Source organism: Megascapheus bottae, chromosome 20 (genome assembly GCF_031878675.1).
Source record: "Megascapheus bottae isolate mThoBot1 chromosome 20, mThoBot2.hap1, whole genome shotgun sequence".
In the NCBI taxonomy this organism is placed as follows: Eukaryota; Metazoa; Chordata; class Mammalia; order Rodentia; family Geomyidae; genus Megascapheus; species Megascapheus bottae.
The window spans coordinates 1501205-1520164 of NC_143528.1; the positions used below are offsets into that span (position 1 = coordinate 1501205).

The 18960-nt window shown below is 44.1% G+C and overlaps 1 protein-coding gene across 2 annotated transcripts in view; it reads left to right on the plus strand.

Annotated features, from left to right (window-relative positions):
* Positions 1 to 18960, plus strand: part of Ank1 (ankyrin 1) — a 219466-nt gene that overhangs the window by 132727 nt on the left and 67779 nt on the right. For both annotated transcript variants that reach the window (XM_090353872.1, XM_090353871.1), the window contains exons 3-7: positions 10274 to 10372; positions 14994 to 15092; positions 15679 to 15777; positions 17164 to 17349; positions 18571 to 18669. In XM_090353872.1, coding sequence (XP_090209998.1) covers positions 10274 to 10372; positions 14994 to 15092; positions 15679 to 15777; positions 17164 to 17349; positions 18571 to 18669 — 582 coding nt within the window. The remainder of the gene's footprint in view (positions 1 to 10273; positions 10373 to 14993; positions 15093 to 15678; positions 15778 to 17163; positions 17350 to 18570; positions 18670 to 18960) is intronic.

An 18960-nucleotide genomic window follows, 5' to 3' on the forward strand; every position in this document is an offset into this window, starting at 1 on the left:
CTTAGTGATGAGACTATGAGAAAAGAGGGCTATATACACTGCATGTATATATGTGTACACTGAATTCTGTACACTCTGAAAAATAGTCTGTGTACCAGGCTTCAGGCTAGAACCAGATTACAAAAGAAGATGGAACCTCAAAAAAAAATCAGGACAACCCACTGTATTAGATATGTCAGGTCTTATCTACATGGGTTTGATTACAGAAAATAATAAAGTATTCTCTAAATAATGAAAAAAATTCAGGACTCTGTGGCAGACAGAAAGGCAGTTGAGTGCATTTTTCAGTAAGTTATCACTAAGTTCCTTGGGAATGCAGGCAAGAGAGCAGTTGACTGGGAGGAAGGGAGGGAGGGACAGAAAATAGGATAAGATGATGTCAGGCAAGGGACAGGGAACCTCCTCAAGAAAAGTGATAGGGCCTTGAGGAGACAGACCTTCTGAATGATAGAGGAAGTATTGATGGCAGTGCTTTTTTTGATTGGAATGGAACTAGAATGTGAAATTTTAGTGCCTTGAGTTGTGGATTTTTTTTTCTTTTTTGCTTTACTGGTTCCAGGGATCTGAATAAATTTATTTTCCTTTTTACTATCTTTAAGTACTTGTACATAGGAGCTGTTATTTACCAAAGAAGTTTATGAATACAGTACATTTTGGTCAATCACATCTTGCAACATTCTTACCCATCCCTCCTATACTTAATCCCCCTTCAACTTATTGATTTGTAGATTCTTTAATGTCAACGTTTTTTCCTGATTTTTGACAAGCATGTCTCTGCTGTTAATGGTTTCATTATTTAAATTAAACAACAAAAGTTAATGAAAACTTTTTTTCTTAAAAAAACTGTGTAGAAATGTATTGAAACTGAAAGTCGCCTCCAGTCACCCTAGCCCCACAAACCAGTGAACAGCCTTGGTGGGAATATTGTCATGGGTCTTACTGTGTATAGAAACACTCAGAAACACAAAATGGCTGCCTTGATTCTTGGGAGCTGGGGGGAGCAGGTGGTTAGAGTAAGTCTATCATTTTGGAAGAGTAGGGCACCAATACTGGGGCTTGAACTCAGAGCCAGTATGCTGTCCCTGAGCTTTTTCACTCAAGACTGGCATTCTGCCACTTGAGCCACAGCAGCACTTTTTTGGCTTTTTGCTGGTTCATTAGAGGTAGTGGTCTCACAGACTTTTCTGCCTGGGATGGCTTTGAATTGGGATAGTCAGATCCTGGCCTCTTGGGTAACTAGGATTACAGGCATGAGTCTGTCATTTGAAGATGCACAGCCCAAGTCCTGAGGAGCTGAAAGACCAGACTTCTACTCAGTCTTCTTTTTCTAAACCCACTGTCTTGCACTGGGAGCTCTGGTTCTTTTCCTAAAGGAAGATGAAGATCTCGGACAGAACCTTTCTAGTGCATGGGAGATATTCTTAGCAGCTGAGCTCAATTTCAGAGCTTATTCTCTCATTAAGTTGAATTTGCACTTCCTCCTGCTCTGCTCCCAAGGGCCCTAAAGCCTCTGAGGTGGGTTTGCTCCAAGCAGCTGGATTTGAGAGCATGGGGACTGTGAGCTTTGTCAGAGTGGAGAGAAGGTGATCTGAGGTCGGCTTGTCTCCTGGCAGAGCTTGGAAATTGTTGAATCCTGGGTTTTTCTTTTGCTCTTTTTTTAAGATAATGAAAAGAATTACAGTGTTTTTCCTCCTGTGAATATCTAGTAAATGATGAATCTTAAGAGCAACCTAGGTAGAGAGCTAAATTTAGACTGTAATAAAGGGAAGGAGGGAAAATGCTTAGAGCTGGCATGTTCCTTTCCATCTGGCCTCCTCTCCTGAGTTTGCACAGTCCGATCTGGCCTTTCTCTGCTGCACTTGTCCCTGTCTCTAGGTAAATACAGCCTCAAACAATGATTGACAGGGTGATTTCCTGTCAGGGAAAGCAGCCACTTTGGATCTGTCTGGCTCCTGATTCATTACATCCGAATAGCACACATTTTTAACAGACCTTTCCCATCTAGCAATCTCAGATAGCTGTGAGTTATCTGGAGTTAAAGAAAAACAACCCAGCTTCCAGTGGGCTGGTCCTTGAAGCATAAAAGCGAGTCCTCTGTAGGAGATGTCTCTGCTAGTGGCATCCATATGGGGCCGAGGGCTGCTGTGTTATCTGGGCCTACAGAACAGGTTCTGTTCATCCTAGAAGATCCAGAACTCTGGTCAGATTTGATCCTCCTGAGTCCTAAGAAACTGAGTGAGCAAGTATCTTCACATGATCCTGGCTGGAGTTCTTGCACCTGATAATCCTTGACAGGAATCCTGTTAACCTCCACCAAAGCCAGAGACCAGAACTACTAAAAGCCTGGCTTCCTCAAACCCTCCTTTCACTCATCCCTTCCTTTTCTTTGTCTTCCTTAAAACTTCACATAGTTTCCTAGCTATAGGAAAATTACAGTACAAAGAATTCCCACATGTCCCCTGCTCACCCACATTCTTTGTGACTGTTTCATGGCAACTCCATACATTCTTCCTGTCCATCCATCTATCTACTCATCCATCCATCTGTAATATATAACACACATTATGTCATTCTCTAGCCTATCCCTAGGCTTTCAGGGGTGGGGGTGTGTGTGGGTGTGTGTGTGTGTGTGTGTGTGTGTGTGTGTGTGTGTGTGCGCGCGCACTGCTACTGTGGTTTGAAGTCAGGGCCTCGTGCTCTTGCATGTTAGTCTTAGTCTACTGCTTAGCTCACAGAAAGGATGTGGGTACAGAAATAATGAGTTTCAGGAGATGTGGAGTGGAGTAGGAGAGTCAGATGGGCCTGAGAGCCTCAGAGAATGTGGCCTCAGGCTGCCTACTTCAGGGAGGCAGCGAAATAGACAACCATTAGACAAAGGTGAGTCAGATCATGTGTCCTCAGGAGACTGGAGGCATCTGCTTTAATATGTTTTTAACTCTCAGAGAATTGTTGGACCTGGGGATACCAGTACCCTCCCATTTGAAACCTTTCTTTGCTTCTGAAAGAAGAGCTGAATTCTCTGTGACATGTCTACTGGATTTGTACATTTGGAAATCAATTAGTGTAATTGGGGCAGTCAGAGGAGCTAAACAGAGGGGCATTTTACTGAGAACAAATGTCTGGAATTGCATATTTTGCCAATCAAATTGGTCACAGTTGGTACAAGAAAATACTCAAAATCAAATCATTCTGGCTGAATTGGACTCTGCTTCCTTCTTCATTTTAAAAATGTTAAAGGAAGCACAGCCTGGCTGAGAATTCCCCTCCAGTCCAACAGATTGCTTCTCCAAAGAATTATCTAAGATATTTTACCTGAAAAAGAGCAAAGGCATGTGAAGAACTCCAGGTGTAAGTGTGTAGTATGAATATTTTTTTCACAATGAAGAGCCTAAAAAGTGATATAGGACTATGTAGTATAAAAATCACATGGTGCCAAGTAGCCTCAGAGGATCAGTAGAGGGAGAATGTAATATGAAGAGGGCTTCAAATAACATTGTTGTCACCCAAAGAATGAGAGAAGAGATGGATAATCTATACAATTATAATTCTTTCTGACCCATTTTAGGATTAAGGTTGTAAAGCAATCAAGCAGACTGAATTCCAAAGAGGGGCAAAGTCCTCTAAGGAGAGGCCATATACATTATTTTAGCTTTGGCAGAGCATAGAAGGAAAAGGCAGCCCCATTCAGACCCAAATCTTTGCAACTCTTGAAGGCAAACTGTTGGCCCAAGTGTCCAGGACAAGCTTTTGTCCTAGTCCTCAACTAGTGTTCCTGAGAAGTACCTGGACTAGAGAGAGATGCCATAGTGGCTCAGATGTATAGGGGTGAGCAGTAGATGTGAGGCTGAGGTGGAAGTAAACAAGTACAGGGCTTTCATAACTTCCAGATTCCATACTCCTAGGAGGCAAGGGCAAACTCTCTGCCCTTCACATCACCTTCAAAAGTCCATTCCTCCAGGGGCGGAGTAGACACTGAATGCCTCTGCTTCTGTTGAAGAATAGAAGACATTCCTGCTCAGGGTCCATACACCCTCAGAAGCAGTAGTACAATGTTCTAGGCTTCTGGGGAGGCTGGCAACTGACCCAAGCCAGGGTCAGTTACTTACCTCAGTAACAAGTAAAGGTTGACTGCTGGAGGCTGCATGGGGAATGGGATAGCTAAAAGCTGGGAAGACTAAGATCACAGTCCCTGGCCTCCTGTGCAAAGCTTAGGTGACAGAAGCTTCCTTCTAAAGATCTCAGAGGGGCTGGGAGTTTGGCCTAGTGGTAGAGTGCTTGCCTAGCATGCACGAAGACCCGGGTTCGATTCCTCAGTACCACATACATAGAAAAAAGTCAGAAATGGTGCTGATGCTCAAGTGGTAGAGCTCTAGCCTTGAGAAAGTCCAAGGACAGTGCTCAGGCCCTGAGCTCAAGCCCAGGACTGGCAAAAAAAAAAAAAAAGATCTCAGAGACAAAGGTGTGTTAATTGTTGACGTGTTGATGTTAACAATGACACTCAAACTCAAATCAACTTTTGACTGGGCTGGCTCAGCTTCCCACCCAATGCTAACATCATAGCTGAAGAAGTGTGTCCATTTCTTCTATAAATCCTGTTTACTTTCATCTCACCTGTTCTCATAAGTCATCTGGAATTTAATTAAAAGTTATAATGCTGCTGGGTGCATTGGCTCATATCTGTAATCCTAGCTACTTAGAAGGCTGAGATCTGAGTGAGTATCTTGGTTCAAAGCCAGCATGGCAAGGAAGTCTGTGAGACTCATTTTTTTTTTTTGCCAGTCCTGGGTGTGAGCTCAGGGCCTGAGCCCTGTCCTTGGACTTTCTTGAGGCTAGAGCTCTACCACTTGAGCCTCAGCACCACTTCCACCTTTTTTTTTCTATGTATGTGGTACCGAGGAATCGAACCTGGGTCTTCGTGCATGCTAGGCAAGCACTCTACCACTAGGCCAAACTCCTGTCTGTGAGACTCTTTTTTCCAATTAACCACCAGAAATCTAGAAGTGGTACTGTAGTTCAAGTGGTAGAGCACTAGCCTGGAGCACAAGAACTCAAGAACAGTGCCCACACTGAGTTCAAGCCTCAAGACCAGCAAAAAAATTAATTAATTAAAATATATATATATATCACAAAGTAAGAAAATAAAAAGGGGGCCAGGAATTTGGCCTAGTGGTAGAGTGCTTGCCTAGCATGCACAAAGACCCAGGTTTGATTCCTTGGTACCATATACTTAGGTAAAAGCCGAAAGTGGTGCTGAGGCTCAAGTGGTAGAGCTCTAGCCTTGTGAAAGTACAAGGACATTGCTCAGGCCCTAAACTCAAACCCAGGACTAGCATAAAAAGAAAAAAAAGGAAAAAAAAAGCACTGCCAAGAGATAAAGCAATCAACAGAATCAGACCCAATGAGCAAGATGGTGGTGTTATAAGACAGACTTTAAATCAGCTAAGATGGGTGGGAAGAAGAATAATGGGAGAAAACAATAGAAGGGGTAATATTGTACTCATAACCTGGCCTATGGAATTTAACCTCTTTGTACAAGTATTACACAATAAAAAACTTAAAAATAACTATGATGTTGAAGGATCTCCTGGGACAATGGGTCATATTCACAAACTGATGGAGAATTTTAGCAAAGAGATGTAAACTCTCTTAGTTAAATGAGATGTTAGCAATGAAAATTGCACAGTGATGAGAAATTTCAACAAGATGATCAATAGACTAGATGTAGTTAGGAAGAGAATCAAAGAATTTGAAGACAACTCCAGGGAAATGGTTCAACTGGAAACAAAGGAAAAGAGAAAAATACAGAACAGCACTACTGAGAGTCATGGAACCGTCTCCATGAGTCTACCACGTGTAATGAGTCTCAAAGGTAGGACAGTGTAGAAGAGGACTAACAAGCTTCTGTTTCCCTCCAGGGGAAGCCATGTGGTTGAAAATGGCTACAAGTACTGATTGCCTCTCCCCAGCTTCTAATTTAATGGAAGCATTTACTGTCATATTGCTCCACTTCCTTTTTGCTTATATTCTACACTGTGTAATTTGAAGGAAGAAATATGTGATTTATCCCATTCATAATCCCCTCAACAGCCTGTCTGCCATTTGGCATCAAGAAAAGTGGCAGTGAAGGTTGGATGGAGTAGCTGAATTGTAAGACAAGATCTAGTAGCATGCCTTTCACTTTTGGCAGCCAACTTACACTTGGTTTAACTAAAATAAAACATATGGTTCCTGGTTTTGAAGGGGTGGAAAATTACTATTCATCCTTGTCGTAGCTAAGAACAATAATTTACGCTCCTCTCCCTTTGAATTTGAGCCATAGAAAGATCTGTTTATGCCAGCTATGGTAGTTTCAGTCTGTAATCTGGTTATTTACGAGGTGGAGATTGGGGATCAAGGCATTAAAAGCTCATGATACTCCATTTCAAGCAATGGTTGAATGTGGCATGCACATGCACCTGTTTGTTAATCCAACCACTGGGAAACACAATGGCTGTGCAAATGGTACACACCAGACATCTTCAGTGTGATGTGGGGGAGCACAAGTAAGAGGACTGCAGTCCAGTACAAGCTGAGACCCTCCTTCAAAAGTATCAAGACAACAGAGGAGCCAGGGGCCAGGGCGGGAGAGGGGCTCTATTGCTAGAGTTCCTCCCAATAATTGTGCCTTAGTTCAGTTCCCAATACTGAACAAAAATCTGTTTCAAGAAAAAGAAAGCATTAATTATGGTATGGATACATGTAGCACTCTTTTGGGTATCAGGATCGGTGACCTGTATGGACTAGTTATGCATTTAATGAGGTGACAGCTCAGGCTCCTTAGGGTATAGGGGAAGTAAATAAGTTGCAGGCACTCAGAAACCACTGGTCAGTGGTTATTTACAGGTGCTCACCAGACATCTGTCTACTGAGAGGGAAGAAAATTTGCCACTGTGGATCTGGGCATTTGTGCATGTATTGGATTCAGCTATTTGATGAAGAGGAGGGTGCTTGTTGAGAAGGTCTGGGAGTATGGTTTCTAAAACATTAGCTTGTGGATTTAAATATAAAGCCAGACATGGCTTCTCATCTTGTTGTCAATGAACTTGTATCCCTGGCTCCTCAGTCTTTTATCACCCACTTCTTCCTTCACTACTACTCTTCATGTACCTTTTAAGGATGGGGAGCTGGTTTTCATTATTTTATATGTATCTATCTTACCCTTCCCTTTAGGGGAAGCTTTTCAAAGGAAACTTTACATTTCACTCATCTATAGCATACTGCCAGGTACAGTAGGTACTCAGTAAATGTCTGATTAGATTAAATGCTCACTATTAGATGGTAGCCGTGATTGCAATCAGTGTTGAGACCAGTGTTTGTTCAGTGATTTGCCCACGGGTTTTATGGTGTCCTAATCTCCTGGATCTTCCTGCATATCTTCATTGGTTATAATGGACGGGCTTTGGTTCTGTGACTCAGATAAAGACATTAGATTTCCATCTCCACGGTGACAGGTTTAACAGCACCTTAGAGAGACTGTGTTGTAGACAAGTTCAAAAATAATGAGAGAGATCAGGAGTCCTATAGAAGAAAGAGACCACTGAATGAGGATATGGGAGGGAAGGTGAGTCAAGCTGTGAGAGATGCAAGGATTCTTTTAGAGCACCCCTTTTGTATAGAAGATCACCTTTTGCCAGGAGTGTGGCTTTGGGAAGGAGGAAAGAAAGGGAGCTTTCCTGTGGACTAGGGCAATGAGTAAAATACTGGAATCAACTGCAGAGATCATAGGGATAATAATTGTCACTGAGTGTTTGCTCTATACTTCTGGGTAACCATAAAGGAGAAAATATGTTTTCATCTACTGAAAAGAAACACAGTAGCTCCTAGAGGAAAAATCCAAATGCTTTCCCCTGGGAAGTCCAAGTTGGTCCAGTGTCCTGACTTCCACTGATTTTTTGACTGCTTTGTACCTTGTTTCTTTAGCAGTGGAGGAAGAGCAGAGGCCAAGGGTTTCTGATTTCTTTCCATCCCAGCATCCTGTGGTCAAGATTCTTGATAGAACATCTAGAATCCCTCTGAGCTTACACCTACATACAGACTTTGAAGGATAAGACAAACCACCTGGGAGCACTAGCTATTGACATTCACTGTTTTCTTCAAGGGCCACCAACCCAGAGCTTTGATGATGTCAGAACCATGGCATGCCCATCAGTGGCTACTCCCCAGGCAGGCCCCAAACCTGAAGTCAGCCCCAGGTCCGCCTCCTGCAGCTAGCAGGTAATAGCAGGTCCTCTCATGACAACATCCTGAAGTGACCCCAGGCACCTGCCTTCAGTGCTTCCTGGAACTTGCCATCGGAACAGCAGGCCTTGTATGGGAAGGAGCAGGGCTTTTCCTAGGCCTGCCCTTGGGAACAACTAAGTCTTCAGGGAGAAACTAGGTACCAGTGGTTTACCCCTGTACTCCTAGCTACTCTGAGGACTGAAGTTCAAAGCCAACTGGGACAGGAAAAGCTGGGAGACTTACTTCCAGTTAACCAGCAAAAAATTCAGAAGTGTCTGTGTAGCCCAAGTGGTAGAAGTGCTGAGGAAAAAAGCAAGTAAGAGTGCAAGACCCTGAATTCAAGCTCCCAGTACCAGCACATACACACACACATGTACACACTCACTCATTCAGGAAGGGTCTTGGGGCCTCCTGCTGTACCTCTCATTTGACAAATCACTTTTCTCCACATTTGTGTTTTGCAAATTGGATTCAAGAGATGTGAGTTTGTATCTGTCAGGTACTCTTGGCATCCTGTTCTGATACTACATGTAAGTTAGGCACTCCACTCTATAACCTGTTCCCATGATTAAAACTGGCTATCTTGCCCATGGTGAAGAATCTGCACTCAATGAATGGTGTGGAAAATCAGTAAGAGGAGAAAATGTGAGGAAATTGGCTGCACTAGCCAAGAGGAAATGTTTGGTGAAGGGACCATCCCATCAATCCTAGCCTACTTTTCTGTGCAAGTGTATTCGAGGACAAGGTCATACCTGGTAAGTCCACTGTGTTATGGACAAAGGTTTGGCCAACTGCATGCAAGAGCAACTTGTGGTGTGAGGCAGAACACAGCTGAACTTCCCTTTGCAGCTGTGTCTCCCTTTCCTCTAACCCTTGTTATATCTGTATGCCTACCCTGACCCAGGCTCTGATGAAGAATGTCTTCTATACACATCCATGTGACTCCATGACTTTTCTCTGTTACTTTGTTAAGACCAATGTACTAGTGGGGTTACTAGTGCCTTCGCCTAGAGCTTTAAGCTCAGGGTAGGGCTTCAGAGACCTACATCTCATGTCAGAAGCCCATGAGGGTCACTTTATTAGCCAGAGCAATAACGGATGGCTCCAAGACCTTCTCTAGAAAAGAAGTTTATACTGGTTTTTCTCTGAAGGAGATCATAGCTGGGTTGATAGTACTACTTATGGCCTCATATCGCACTCATATATATAGTACTGCAAGCACATGGGGTCTCTACAGATGTTGAGGATACAGTGATTTGGACTCTGGGCTTTTCCTGGTCATTATTGTGTATATTCACCAGGGTGATGAAGCTGTTTCAGTCAAGTGGGATGCTTGTCATAGCTGTGCATCAGTGTAAAAAATATCTGAGGATATAAAGTTAATAAAGGGAAAGGTTGGTTCTGTTTCAGAGGTTTAATCTATGATCACTGGCCAGTGCTTTAGGATTGTGACAGCTCTATTCATCTTGGCAGGAACATGTAGCAAAGGAGACTGCTTATCTCTTGGAAGCCAGGAAGTGAAAGAGAGAGAGGAAGACACCTGCACTCCCATGTCTTCAGGGCATGTTCTCAGAGACCTCAACATCCTCCCATGGGCCCTATCTTTGCAAAGTTCCACTTCTCCCAATACCACTAGCTGGTGATCAACACAGGGAACTTTAGGTGATACATCCAAACCATAGTAATGCCTAAATTAGACTGCCTAAGCTCTGAACTTCAAGATCCCCTTGGTTCTCAGAGAGCTTCTCCAGGTTGATTCAGTTCTAAGGCATACTGGTCTTGTTATCGTCTTTGCTCTTCTGGTACCTGACACACCTACCTAAGAGGTGCTAAGGGAAGATGGGGGAGGCTCCACTCTGAGCCTGTTGAGACCACTCAGCATCTCTCCAATTCTGCCCACCCCTCCCTGCTCCCCTCCCAGCTGAGAAGGATCCTGCTTCCAGTCACTTGGAAAGGCAAAATGATCAGTCCCACTAAGCTAACCACATCCTTTCTGCCTCTTCGTTCTTTTCAGAATGGGTTGAATGGCTTGCATCTGGCCTCTAAAGAAGGCCACGTGAAGATGGTGGTTGAACTTCTGCACAAAGAAATCATTTTAGAAACAACAACCAAGGTATGTTGAGTGAGGTGGGAGGATTGATAATTTTTGTTGAAATTCAAATCTCTCGTGTATTATCCTAAACCTTGACTTAGATGCAAGTCTTTCTTGAGAGAAACCTGAATCTCCCTGATCCTTCCCATTGTGTCCTAATTCTCTGGGTACCTAATGCCATCTGAAAAACTGGACCCTGCTTCCAGAAAGATTCAATGGGCACTTGACCTTATTCTCATCACTAGATTCTAAAATGACATCCCTTTCCTCAATGTTCTAGATGTATATAGCAAGACTGGAATCTTAGAAACTGCAGAGTTGACTGCCTTGGATTCAAGTCCTGGCAGAGAAACTTTCCCACTCTGAGATCTTAGGCAAGTTACTCAGGCACTGGGAAGCTTCTGTTTCCTCAGTAAAACACAGGATTCGTGTGAAGGTAAAGTGAAGTAATACATACAAATGAGGTATCTGTCATACAAGGAATCATTGAACGGATGTCTATGTTGTTGAGGGCTATAGAAGAAATTCTAGATTCCTCTGTAAACTTGTCTCGGTCAGTCACTGAAGCAACATTCTTTCTGTGATAAGATATTTGGCACAGAGACATCTATTAATACATATCTGTAGATTGAGAGATAATAATAGTTTCTTTTCTGGTTCTTTGCATATGCTAAGCATGTACTCTACCACTGAGCTATAACCCAAACCCCCGAAGCAAGTTTTTTTTTAATGTATTGTTTATTATCATAGTGATGTATAGAGGGATTATAGTTACATTTGTAAGGTAGTGGGTATATTACTTCTTGAACATTGATACCCTTCCTCCCATGTTTTTCTCCCACTTTCCCGCCCTCCACCCCCTCCCAAGTTGTAGAGTTCTTTTCCAACATATTGTCTTGTGAATATCACTGTGACATTGGTTCATCCTTTGTCCTTTGACTTATCATCTTGTTTTTCCCCTTCCCTTCCCTGAGTCAAATAAGCAAATAAATGTATATACAGTGCACCAAGTACCAATGTCAGATACGGCAACAACAGAAAATAAACCATAAGGGAAAGAAAAAGAGAAAAAAAGAGTAAAGAATTATCTTCACATAGAACATTAAAAACAACAATCACAATGATAAATCTCTTGTTTCCCTATCCTGGAGTTCATTTCGCTTAGCCTTTTCTATATGGCCATATGCACATAGCTTTCGAGCTATTGCTTTCCGCTGGTAGGAAAATCTTAGATACATACTAATTATTACAAATGACAGAAACCATGGAGTCTTTGTTCCTTTGGGGTCTGGCTTACTTCGCTTAATATGATTTTTTCCAAATCTTTCCATTTCCTTACAAATGAGGAGATGTTACTCTTTCTGATGGCATCATAGAATTCCATTATGTCTAAGTACCACATCTTGATCCATTCATCTACTGTGGGGCATCTTGAGTTGGTTTCATATCTTAGCTATGGAGAATACTGTAATGAACATGGTTGTGCTAGTAGCTTTAGTATGTCCTTATGTCTGGACATTTGGGTAAATGCCCAGGAGTGGGATTGCTGGGTCATTGGGGAACTCGATGGTTAGTCTCTTTTTCTTTCTTTCCTTCCTTCCTTTCTTCCTTCCTTCTTTGGCCAATTTCGGGGCTTGCAATTTTCTTTTTCTTTCCTTCCTTCCCTCCCCTCCCCTCCCCTCCCCCCTCCCCCTCCATCCTGCCTCCTTCCCGCCCTCTCCTCCCTCTCTTTCCCTCCCTCCCACCCACCCCTCTCTCTCTCTCTCCCTCTCTCTCTCCCTCTCTCTCTCTCCCTCTCTCTCTCCCTCTCTCTCTCTCTCTCTCTCTCCCTCCCTCCCTCCCTCCCTCCCTCCCTCCCTCCCTCCCTCCCTCCCTCCCTCCCTCCCTCTCTCTCTCTCTCTCTCTCTCTCTCTCTCTCTCTCTCTCTCTCTCTCTCTCTCTCTCTCTCTCTCTCTCCATTTGTGGGGCTTAAACTCAGGACTTTCTCAAGGCTAGACCTCTCCACTTGAACTACTGCACCAGTTCCGACTTTTTTTTTTCTATGTTTGTGGTACATAGGAATTGAACCCAGGTCTTCATGCTAGCTAGGCAAACCACTAGGCCAAATTCCTGGCCCAAAGTTTTATTTCTTATATGCATGCATCTTATTTATGACACAGGATGCATGCAGCCTAGGTTTATAGCACTCATCTCCCTTTACCAGCTTAAGTCTCTTCCCCCCTGAATTTCCTCTCCCTGTTTTCCTTTGAGTTTCCTTGAATTTTCCCCCAGCCTCTTAGTTCCATTTGTTATTTATTAAAGGCCACACATACAGCCTCAAACTCAGCTCCATGCAGCAAGCATTCTGCTGCAGTAGAACTGTGTATAAGGTAGGAAATGAACCACCAAAATATTTTTAATACAGAAGCATTTCTGTATTCAAATTCTGTCATTTTCCCCAAGTTCAAAAATCTCACTGTGCTCAGTGAAATGGACAGAGTTTGTTGTAGAACATTTTCCTCTAATCCTATGACAAATAGCAATTTCCACCTGCTCCTTCCATAGTGAAGGGATAGAGTAATAATTACTATAATTCCTGTTAGTATTATCATTATTATTATTATTATTATTATTGATGATGATGATGATTATCTCACATGTCTGACTGCAAGCAGATGTTTGTAAGCCACCTGACTGGCTTTTGAGGCTGCCATATCCTTGGGTTCTGTGAAAAAGTTATCCTTTATCCTTTTACTCCCTCCAAACCCCACCCTTTGATTGCTATTTTGCAATAAACATTGTCATGCCTTATTTATAGAAAATGTATAAGCTAGTATAATTTTGGAATACCATAAAGAGGGGGGAAGAGGAGAGGTGAAATTCAAACCATGTGCTTAAAAGAAAGTCTCCCAGCAGACTGAGAATTTGTAATTATTCTCATAAGCCTAGGGAAGATGGGAAATAAAGCAAAAGCAAGAAGTCAAAGGCAATTTATGTTCCACACCTGTATACAGGCACTGGAAAACATCGGGCAAACCTCCTTTCTCCCCTTCTCTCACTTCCCCACACACACCTAGGTACAATCATCAGGAGGGAGAATATCGAACTCCAAACTTCACAGTGTTCTAGTCCTTTCTATACATTGGCCCAATAGTTACATATAACCTACACATATCCTTCTGCTAACTTGCAACCATTTTTAGATTACCTATGTTGTCTAATATAGTGCAAATGCCCTGCATATTTTGTTATGTCATGTGGCTCAGGGACTCACCCTCAAAGAACTAAAGGGTTACTGTCCCCAGAATGTCCCTGAATAAATGTGCCGTATAATCATGCAAGGGTTCACAGGGCACAGTACTGGCTCATTGGCCAGGACCCCCAGACCAGAAGAAGCCTGGCAGGAAAACTAGCTGGCTAGGAATGTCCGCTTCTAGCAAAAACAATGCCACACGCCCCGCATGCCTCCCCCATTGTCCAGCGTCTGGAGAGAATCTTACACAGTAAACTTGTGTTCTCAGAACCTGCCTTATGTCCTGTCATTGCTTCTTTCCTTTTAAAGAGTTTAAATCAACTGTATGCCCCATTTTCTCTTCATTTCTTCCCTCTGACTTTTTTCTCTTATTTGGTGAAGCCTTGCTCATTACATTTTACTTAGTAGAATTTCAAGTATTATTCTTTTGTATTTTCCTCTTCTTGATTCTTTTGATGCTCCTCATCATGCAGTTTCATTCTTCTTCTCTTGCCTCCTGTATCACATAGGACATTTTACTCTTTTGTTGTTCTTGCCCTTTGCTTTACCCACTCTTTTATCCTCCAATCACCTCTGTACCTTAGGTTCCCTTGTTCTGAGAGCATACCTGTTAGGAAAATGGAAGAGAAAGGAACAGGACTGTTTAGCGAGGCACAGCAAGGAGCAAACAATCTTTCCTGGGGTTGAAGTTAGGTTTTTATGAGGTTTGGGCCAAGTAAGTGGTTTTAAAAATCAAAAGACCTTCAGTTCTGGTGAGGTGGGGACTTCTGGTCAGGCTCACAATGGAATGTTCCACCCAAGGTGGCAGGAACTTATGGTTAGGCCTAGGTTAGAATGCCTTACCTGCAATCAAGTGCATCTTTACACACCTATTATTTTGCCTGACTTCTTTGTGTGCCTGGGGTAGTGGTGCAGGAGTCAGTCCTTCAGTTCCTAATAGTATCAAGAGTATGAGCTGTCTTCCTTCCCCAGAGTGCATGGGCGTAGCAGAGGGCTCTGTGGTGCCCTGCAGGCACACATCAAATGAAGCCAACGTTCAGTGGAGGCTTGCTTGCTGGCATGACTTGTAGTTTGTGTCCTAAGGGACTCTCACTCCATCAGCCAGGGACAAGGTCTTGTGGCTATGTGTAGCAAGAGTGAGAGTTAAGAGGGTGTGTGTGGGCATGTCTGTTTGCTTTCAACACTGTGTTTCGGGGAAAACAGGCAGAATTTTCCTCCCTATATTCTCAGTGCTATTTCATAGCATAGGCTTGGCCAGGTGCACACACAACTGTTTTTTACCTCTTAGGACCTTTACCTCTTAGGACCTACAGAAAGGCCTTCCTGCCTTCCAGTCAACACTGTTGTTCTCTTAGCTGTGGCTTGTGCAGGCATAGGAAAAGCCTCTGTTCCTTCTCCCATGTGTTTCAGAAGGGGAACACTGCTCTGCACATCGCTGCCCTCGCTGGTCAGGATGAGGTGGTCCGGGAGCTGGTCAACTATGGCGCCAATGTCAATGCCCAGTCTCAAGTAGGTGCTCTTTGGCCCTTGCTACAGGGCATTATCTTTCCTGGTTTACATTTCTTTTGCTAGTTACATTTCTGCTGCTAATACACACTGTAATTAAGTCTAGATTCATTAGCAGTGCATCCCTAAGCATGATGGGAAAGGCAGTCTGCATGATTTCTTCATGGCTAATCACACATTCTAAGCATAGTGGGATTGGGTGGTTATGGACTCTGTCCAGGAGACTAGCCCAGGGGCATGGCTTCTTTAAGGAGAGAAGGGGGTTGAGGCATGGCGGGATTAGTAAAGAAGAGAGTGGAAACAAAGGAGGAATATGTGGGCCAGAACCTGACTGAGGTGATTAGAGGTGGAACACTCCATGGAGAATTATCCTCCTCCCTCTCCTCCCCACATTGTGGCTTCTAATAGTAATTCCAAGGGCCAGTTCCACATGACAAGGAGTTTCCAAGTGAGAGTAAAGACATTTCCCAGAAGCTAGACAGGCAACAGAGTTGGAGTTAAAGAGCTACCCTCCGGGTGGGAAGTATGCAGTCTATTTGTGTCTCTCCCTGCTGCAGCTGTTTTAATGGCTTCTTCTCTTGGTTTACAGAAAGGCTTCACACCCCTGTACATGGCAGCTCAAGAGAATCACTTGGAAGTAGTTAAGTTTTTACTGGAAAATGGAGCCAATCAGAATGTAGCCACAGAAGTAAGTACCCTGGGGCCAATGCTTACAGGCAGAAGTGCCCCAAGTGTGTGACACTGACTGAGCTATGTACCTGGCCTGAAGTGACCGCTGATGGAGTGTCACTGAATCTCTACATTGATCCTGGAGCTGTTAGTGTGAGCAAGTCATGGACCTTAAGGAAGGCAGACACCTGTTAAAGAAATTGTCAGGCGGGCCGGGAGTTTGGCCTAGTGCTAGAGTGCTTGCCTAGCATGCATGAAGACCCGGGTTTGATTCCTCAGTACCACATACATAGAAAAAAAAGCCAGAAGTGGTGCTGAGGTTCAAGTGGTAGAGCTCTAGCTTTGAGAAAGCGCAAGGACAGTGCTCAAGCTCTGAGCTCAAGCCCAGGACTGGCAAAAAAAAAAAAAAAAAAGATTGTCAGGTGAAGGTGAAGAAATGGCAAATGCTAACAAAATAGAGTTGGGGATGGGAGGGCCTGGTTATCAAGTCTGCTTTGAACCTTGTGGGGAAGGCTCTTGTCACAAATCCCTAGACAAATCCCTAACTCTGACTTGGTGGCTTGTTGGTGAAATGATGACGTTCCACTAGACAGAGCTAAGGCCTTTCTCAATTCTTATCATCGTGTGACCCTGTGATTACATAGCTTCATTGAATTCTTTCTCCCCACTTCATGAGGTCCCAAGCCCTCAGTACAGTTAAGGAAATTGCTATTAACTCACAGTTTGGTGCTGGGAGTGTAGCTTAGTGGTAGAATGCTCGCCTAGCATGCACGAATCCCTTGGGTTCGATTCCTTGGAACCACATGCACAGGAAAAAAAGCCAGAGGTGATGTGGCTCAAGTGGCAGAATGCTATCCTTGAGTAAAAAAATGTCCAAGGACAGTGCCCAAGCCCCCAGAGCTGGCCAAAAAAAAAAAAAGAACTCACAGTTGAATGCTCAGGACCCAGCTTGGTTCCCAGCATCTAGACACCTGTTTAGCAAAACTCTGACACATTCAAGGTATGGTCTTAACATGGTAGATGGGATGGGAGAAAGGACAGATAGGAATCAATGAACAATAAAATGTCTCTCATTGCTAACAGCCAGAATCTCTTAGTGTGCAATCACACTAGAAACAGATGGTAAAGGAAAACTAAATGCTACAGGGAGGAAACAGCAGGCCTTGTGAGATTTCAAAGGAAGGACATAGGTCAAGCAAGATCGAGGGGAGGAGAGGGGGTAGCACTTAAGCTGATCTCAGAGGATGCAACCTGGAGGACTTTAAAGAGCAGAGGGATGGAGGAAGGTCATTAAAACTGGGACCTTTCATAAGCATGAGCTGGAGGTAAAAGTATATAGCCTTGTTTTGAGGCTAGCAAGTGATTCGTTAGTCACAGCAAACAAACCTCTCTTCCTCCTGGCCAGGATGGCTTCACTCCTTTGGCCGTGGCTCTGCAACAGGGCCATGAGAACGTAGTGGCCCACCTCATCAACTATGGGACGAAGGGGAAAGTGCGCCTCCCAGCTCTTCACATCGCAGCCCGAAATGATGACACAAGGACGGCTGCAGTGCTCCTGCAGAATGACCCCAACCCCGACGTCCTTTCCAAGGTAAGGACAGCTGCATGGGCATGGGGCCTGAAGACCTGAACTACCTGAATGGATAGCTTCAGTACCCAACCGTTTTGCAAGAACAGTGGGACCCAACAAACACAATGAGCACAGCTCCTACCTTTTTGGGGGGAAGAAGGGGATCATGGGGCTTGAACTTGGCCTGGGTGCTGTCCCTGAGTTCTTCAGCTCAAGGCTACTGCCCTGCCCATGAGCCAAGCCCCACTTTCCATTTTCTAGAGGTTAATTGGAGATAAGAGTCTCAGGTCCTTTTGTGCTGGGGCTGGCTTTAAACCTTGATCCTCAGATCTCAGCCTCCTGCGTAGCTAGGATTACAGGTGTGAGCCACTACCATTCCTTTGAAACAGAAGCAACACAGGAAGGCCTTGGTGGCGACTTGAGAGCCTCACTTCAGACCCCTGCTAAAGACTGAGATGATGTGCATAGTGTGGAATTAATTGGATGGCTCTTACAGCTCCAGGGTATGTAGAACAATCTACAGGAAGACAGGAAGGGTTCCCAGAGAAAAGTTGGAAGCCCAGGAGGATATATCCAGGCTGTCACCTTTTCTTTTCCCCTGCTGCTACTGACAGAGTGAAGATACCCCCAATAATGGAGGGGCTGGGTAGTGAAGAAAGGAGGCCAAGCGGCCTCTCTGGCTGGTCGCACTGTGTCCCACTGCCTGTACATCTAGACTGTTGCTTCCTTCAGCCAGAGTAGAGTTGAACTGAGTTATTCACACCATCCCCTCTGCACTCTGTGCCACCTATGTTTCCTAAGTTTATCTGAAAAGTGGCTGTTTCAGTATGAAGGTAATTTGAGGATATGGGACAGGATGGTGACAATGAACACAGTCAGATGTCAGAGGTCTGCCTTTGGCAAATATCCTGGAGCACCAGCCCTTTTTAGGGGTCTGAAATGATCCTATAGGTAAACTCATGGACTCATAACACTATTAACTGGGAAGTAAAGTCTTCCTACGTGGTCATTCCAGTGGAAGTGATCTAGTCTATGTTTGGTCATGGCCATGAGGCACAGGATAGAGATTATCTAGGGTGGTACCCAGCTTTGAGTATAGCTTGCCAAAGACATCTTGTGGAAAATATTACCTGTGGTCAACATCTGAATTGTGTGTTGGGTCCTTGGACCCTGCAGGCTGATTCTGGGATAGAGACGCCAGTTAGTCACATATAACAGGTCCTCCTTCTCTGTTGTGTCTAGACGGGCTTCACACCCCTCCATATCGCAGCTCACTACGAGAACCTCAATGTGGCCCAGCTGCTCCTCAACAGGGGGGCCAGTGTCAACTTCACACCGCAGGTAACCTGTGCTTGGAGTATTTAGAGTGACATGCCCCTTCTTCTGGCTCCATACAGTTCATCTGCACCATAAAAATGCCTGTTGTGACTTAGACATGGCGTCTGCCAAGGTTACAGGTCCTTAACCATCTTCCCCTTGGTTTCCACCTACTTTGCTTTGAGAAAATAAAGCTACCTCTGCTCAATCCTATGGTGGACACCTAGAGACAGGAGACTGCTTTCTTCCATCTATTAGGTTGGCCCTGGGAGACACTGACTTGGCCAGGTTGATGGCATTAACCTCCTTACACAT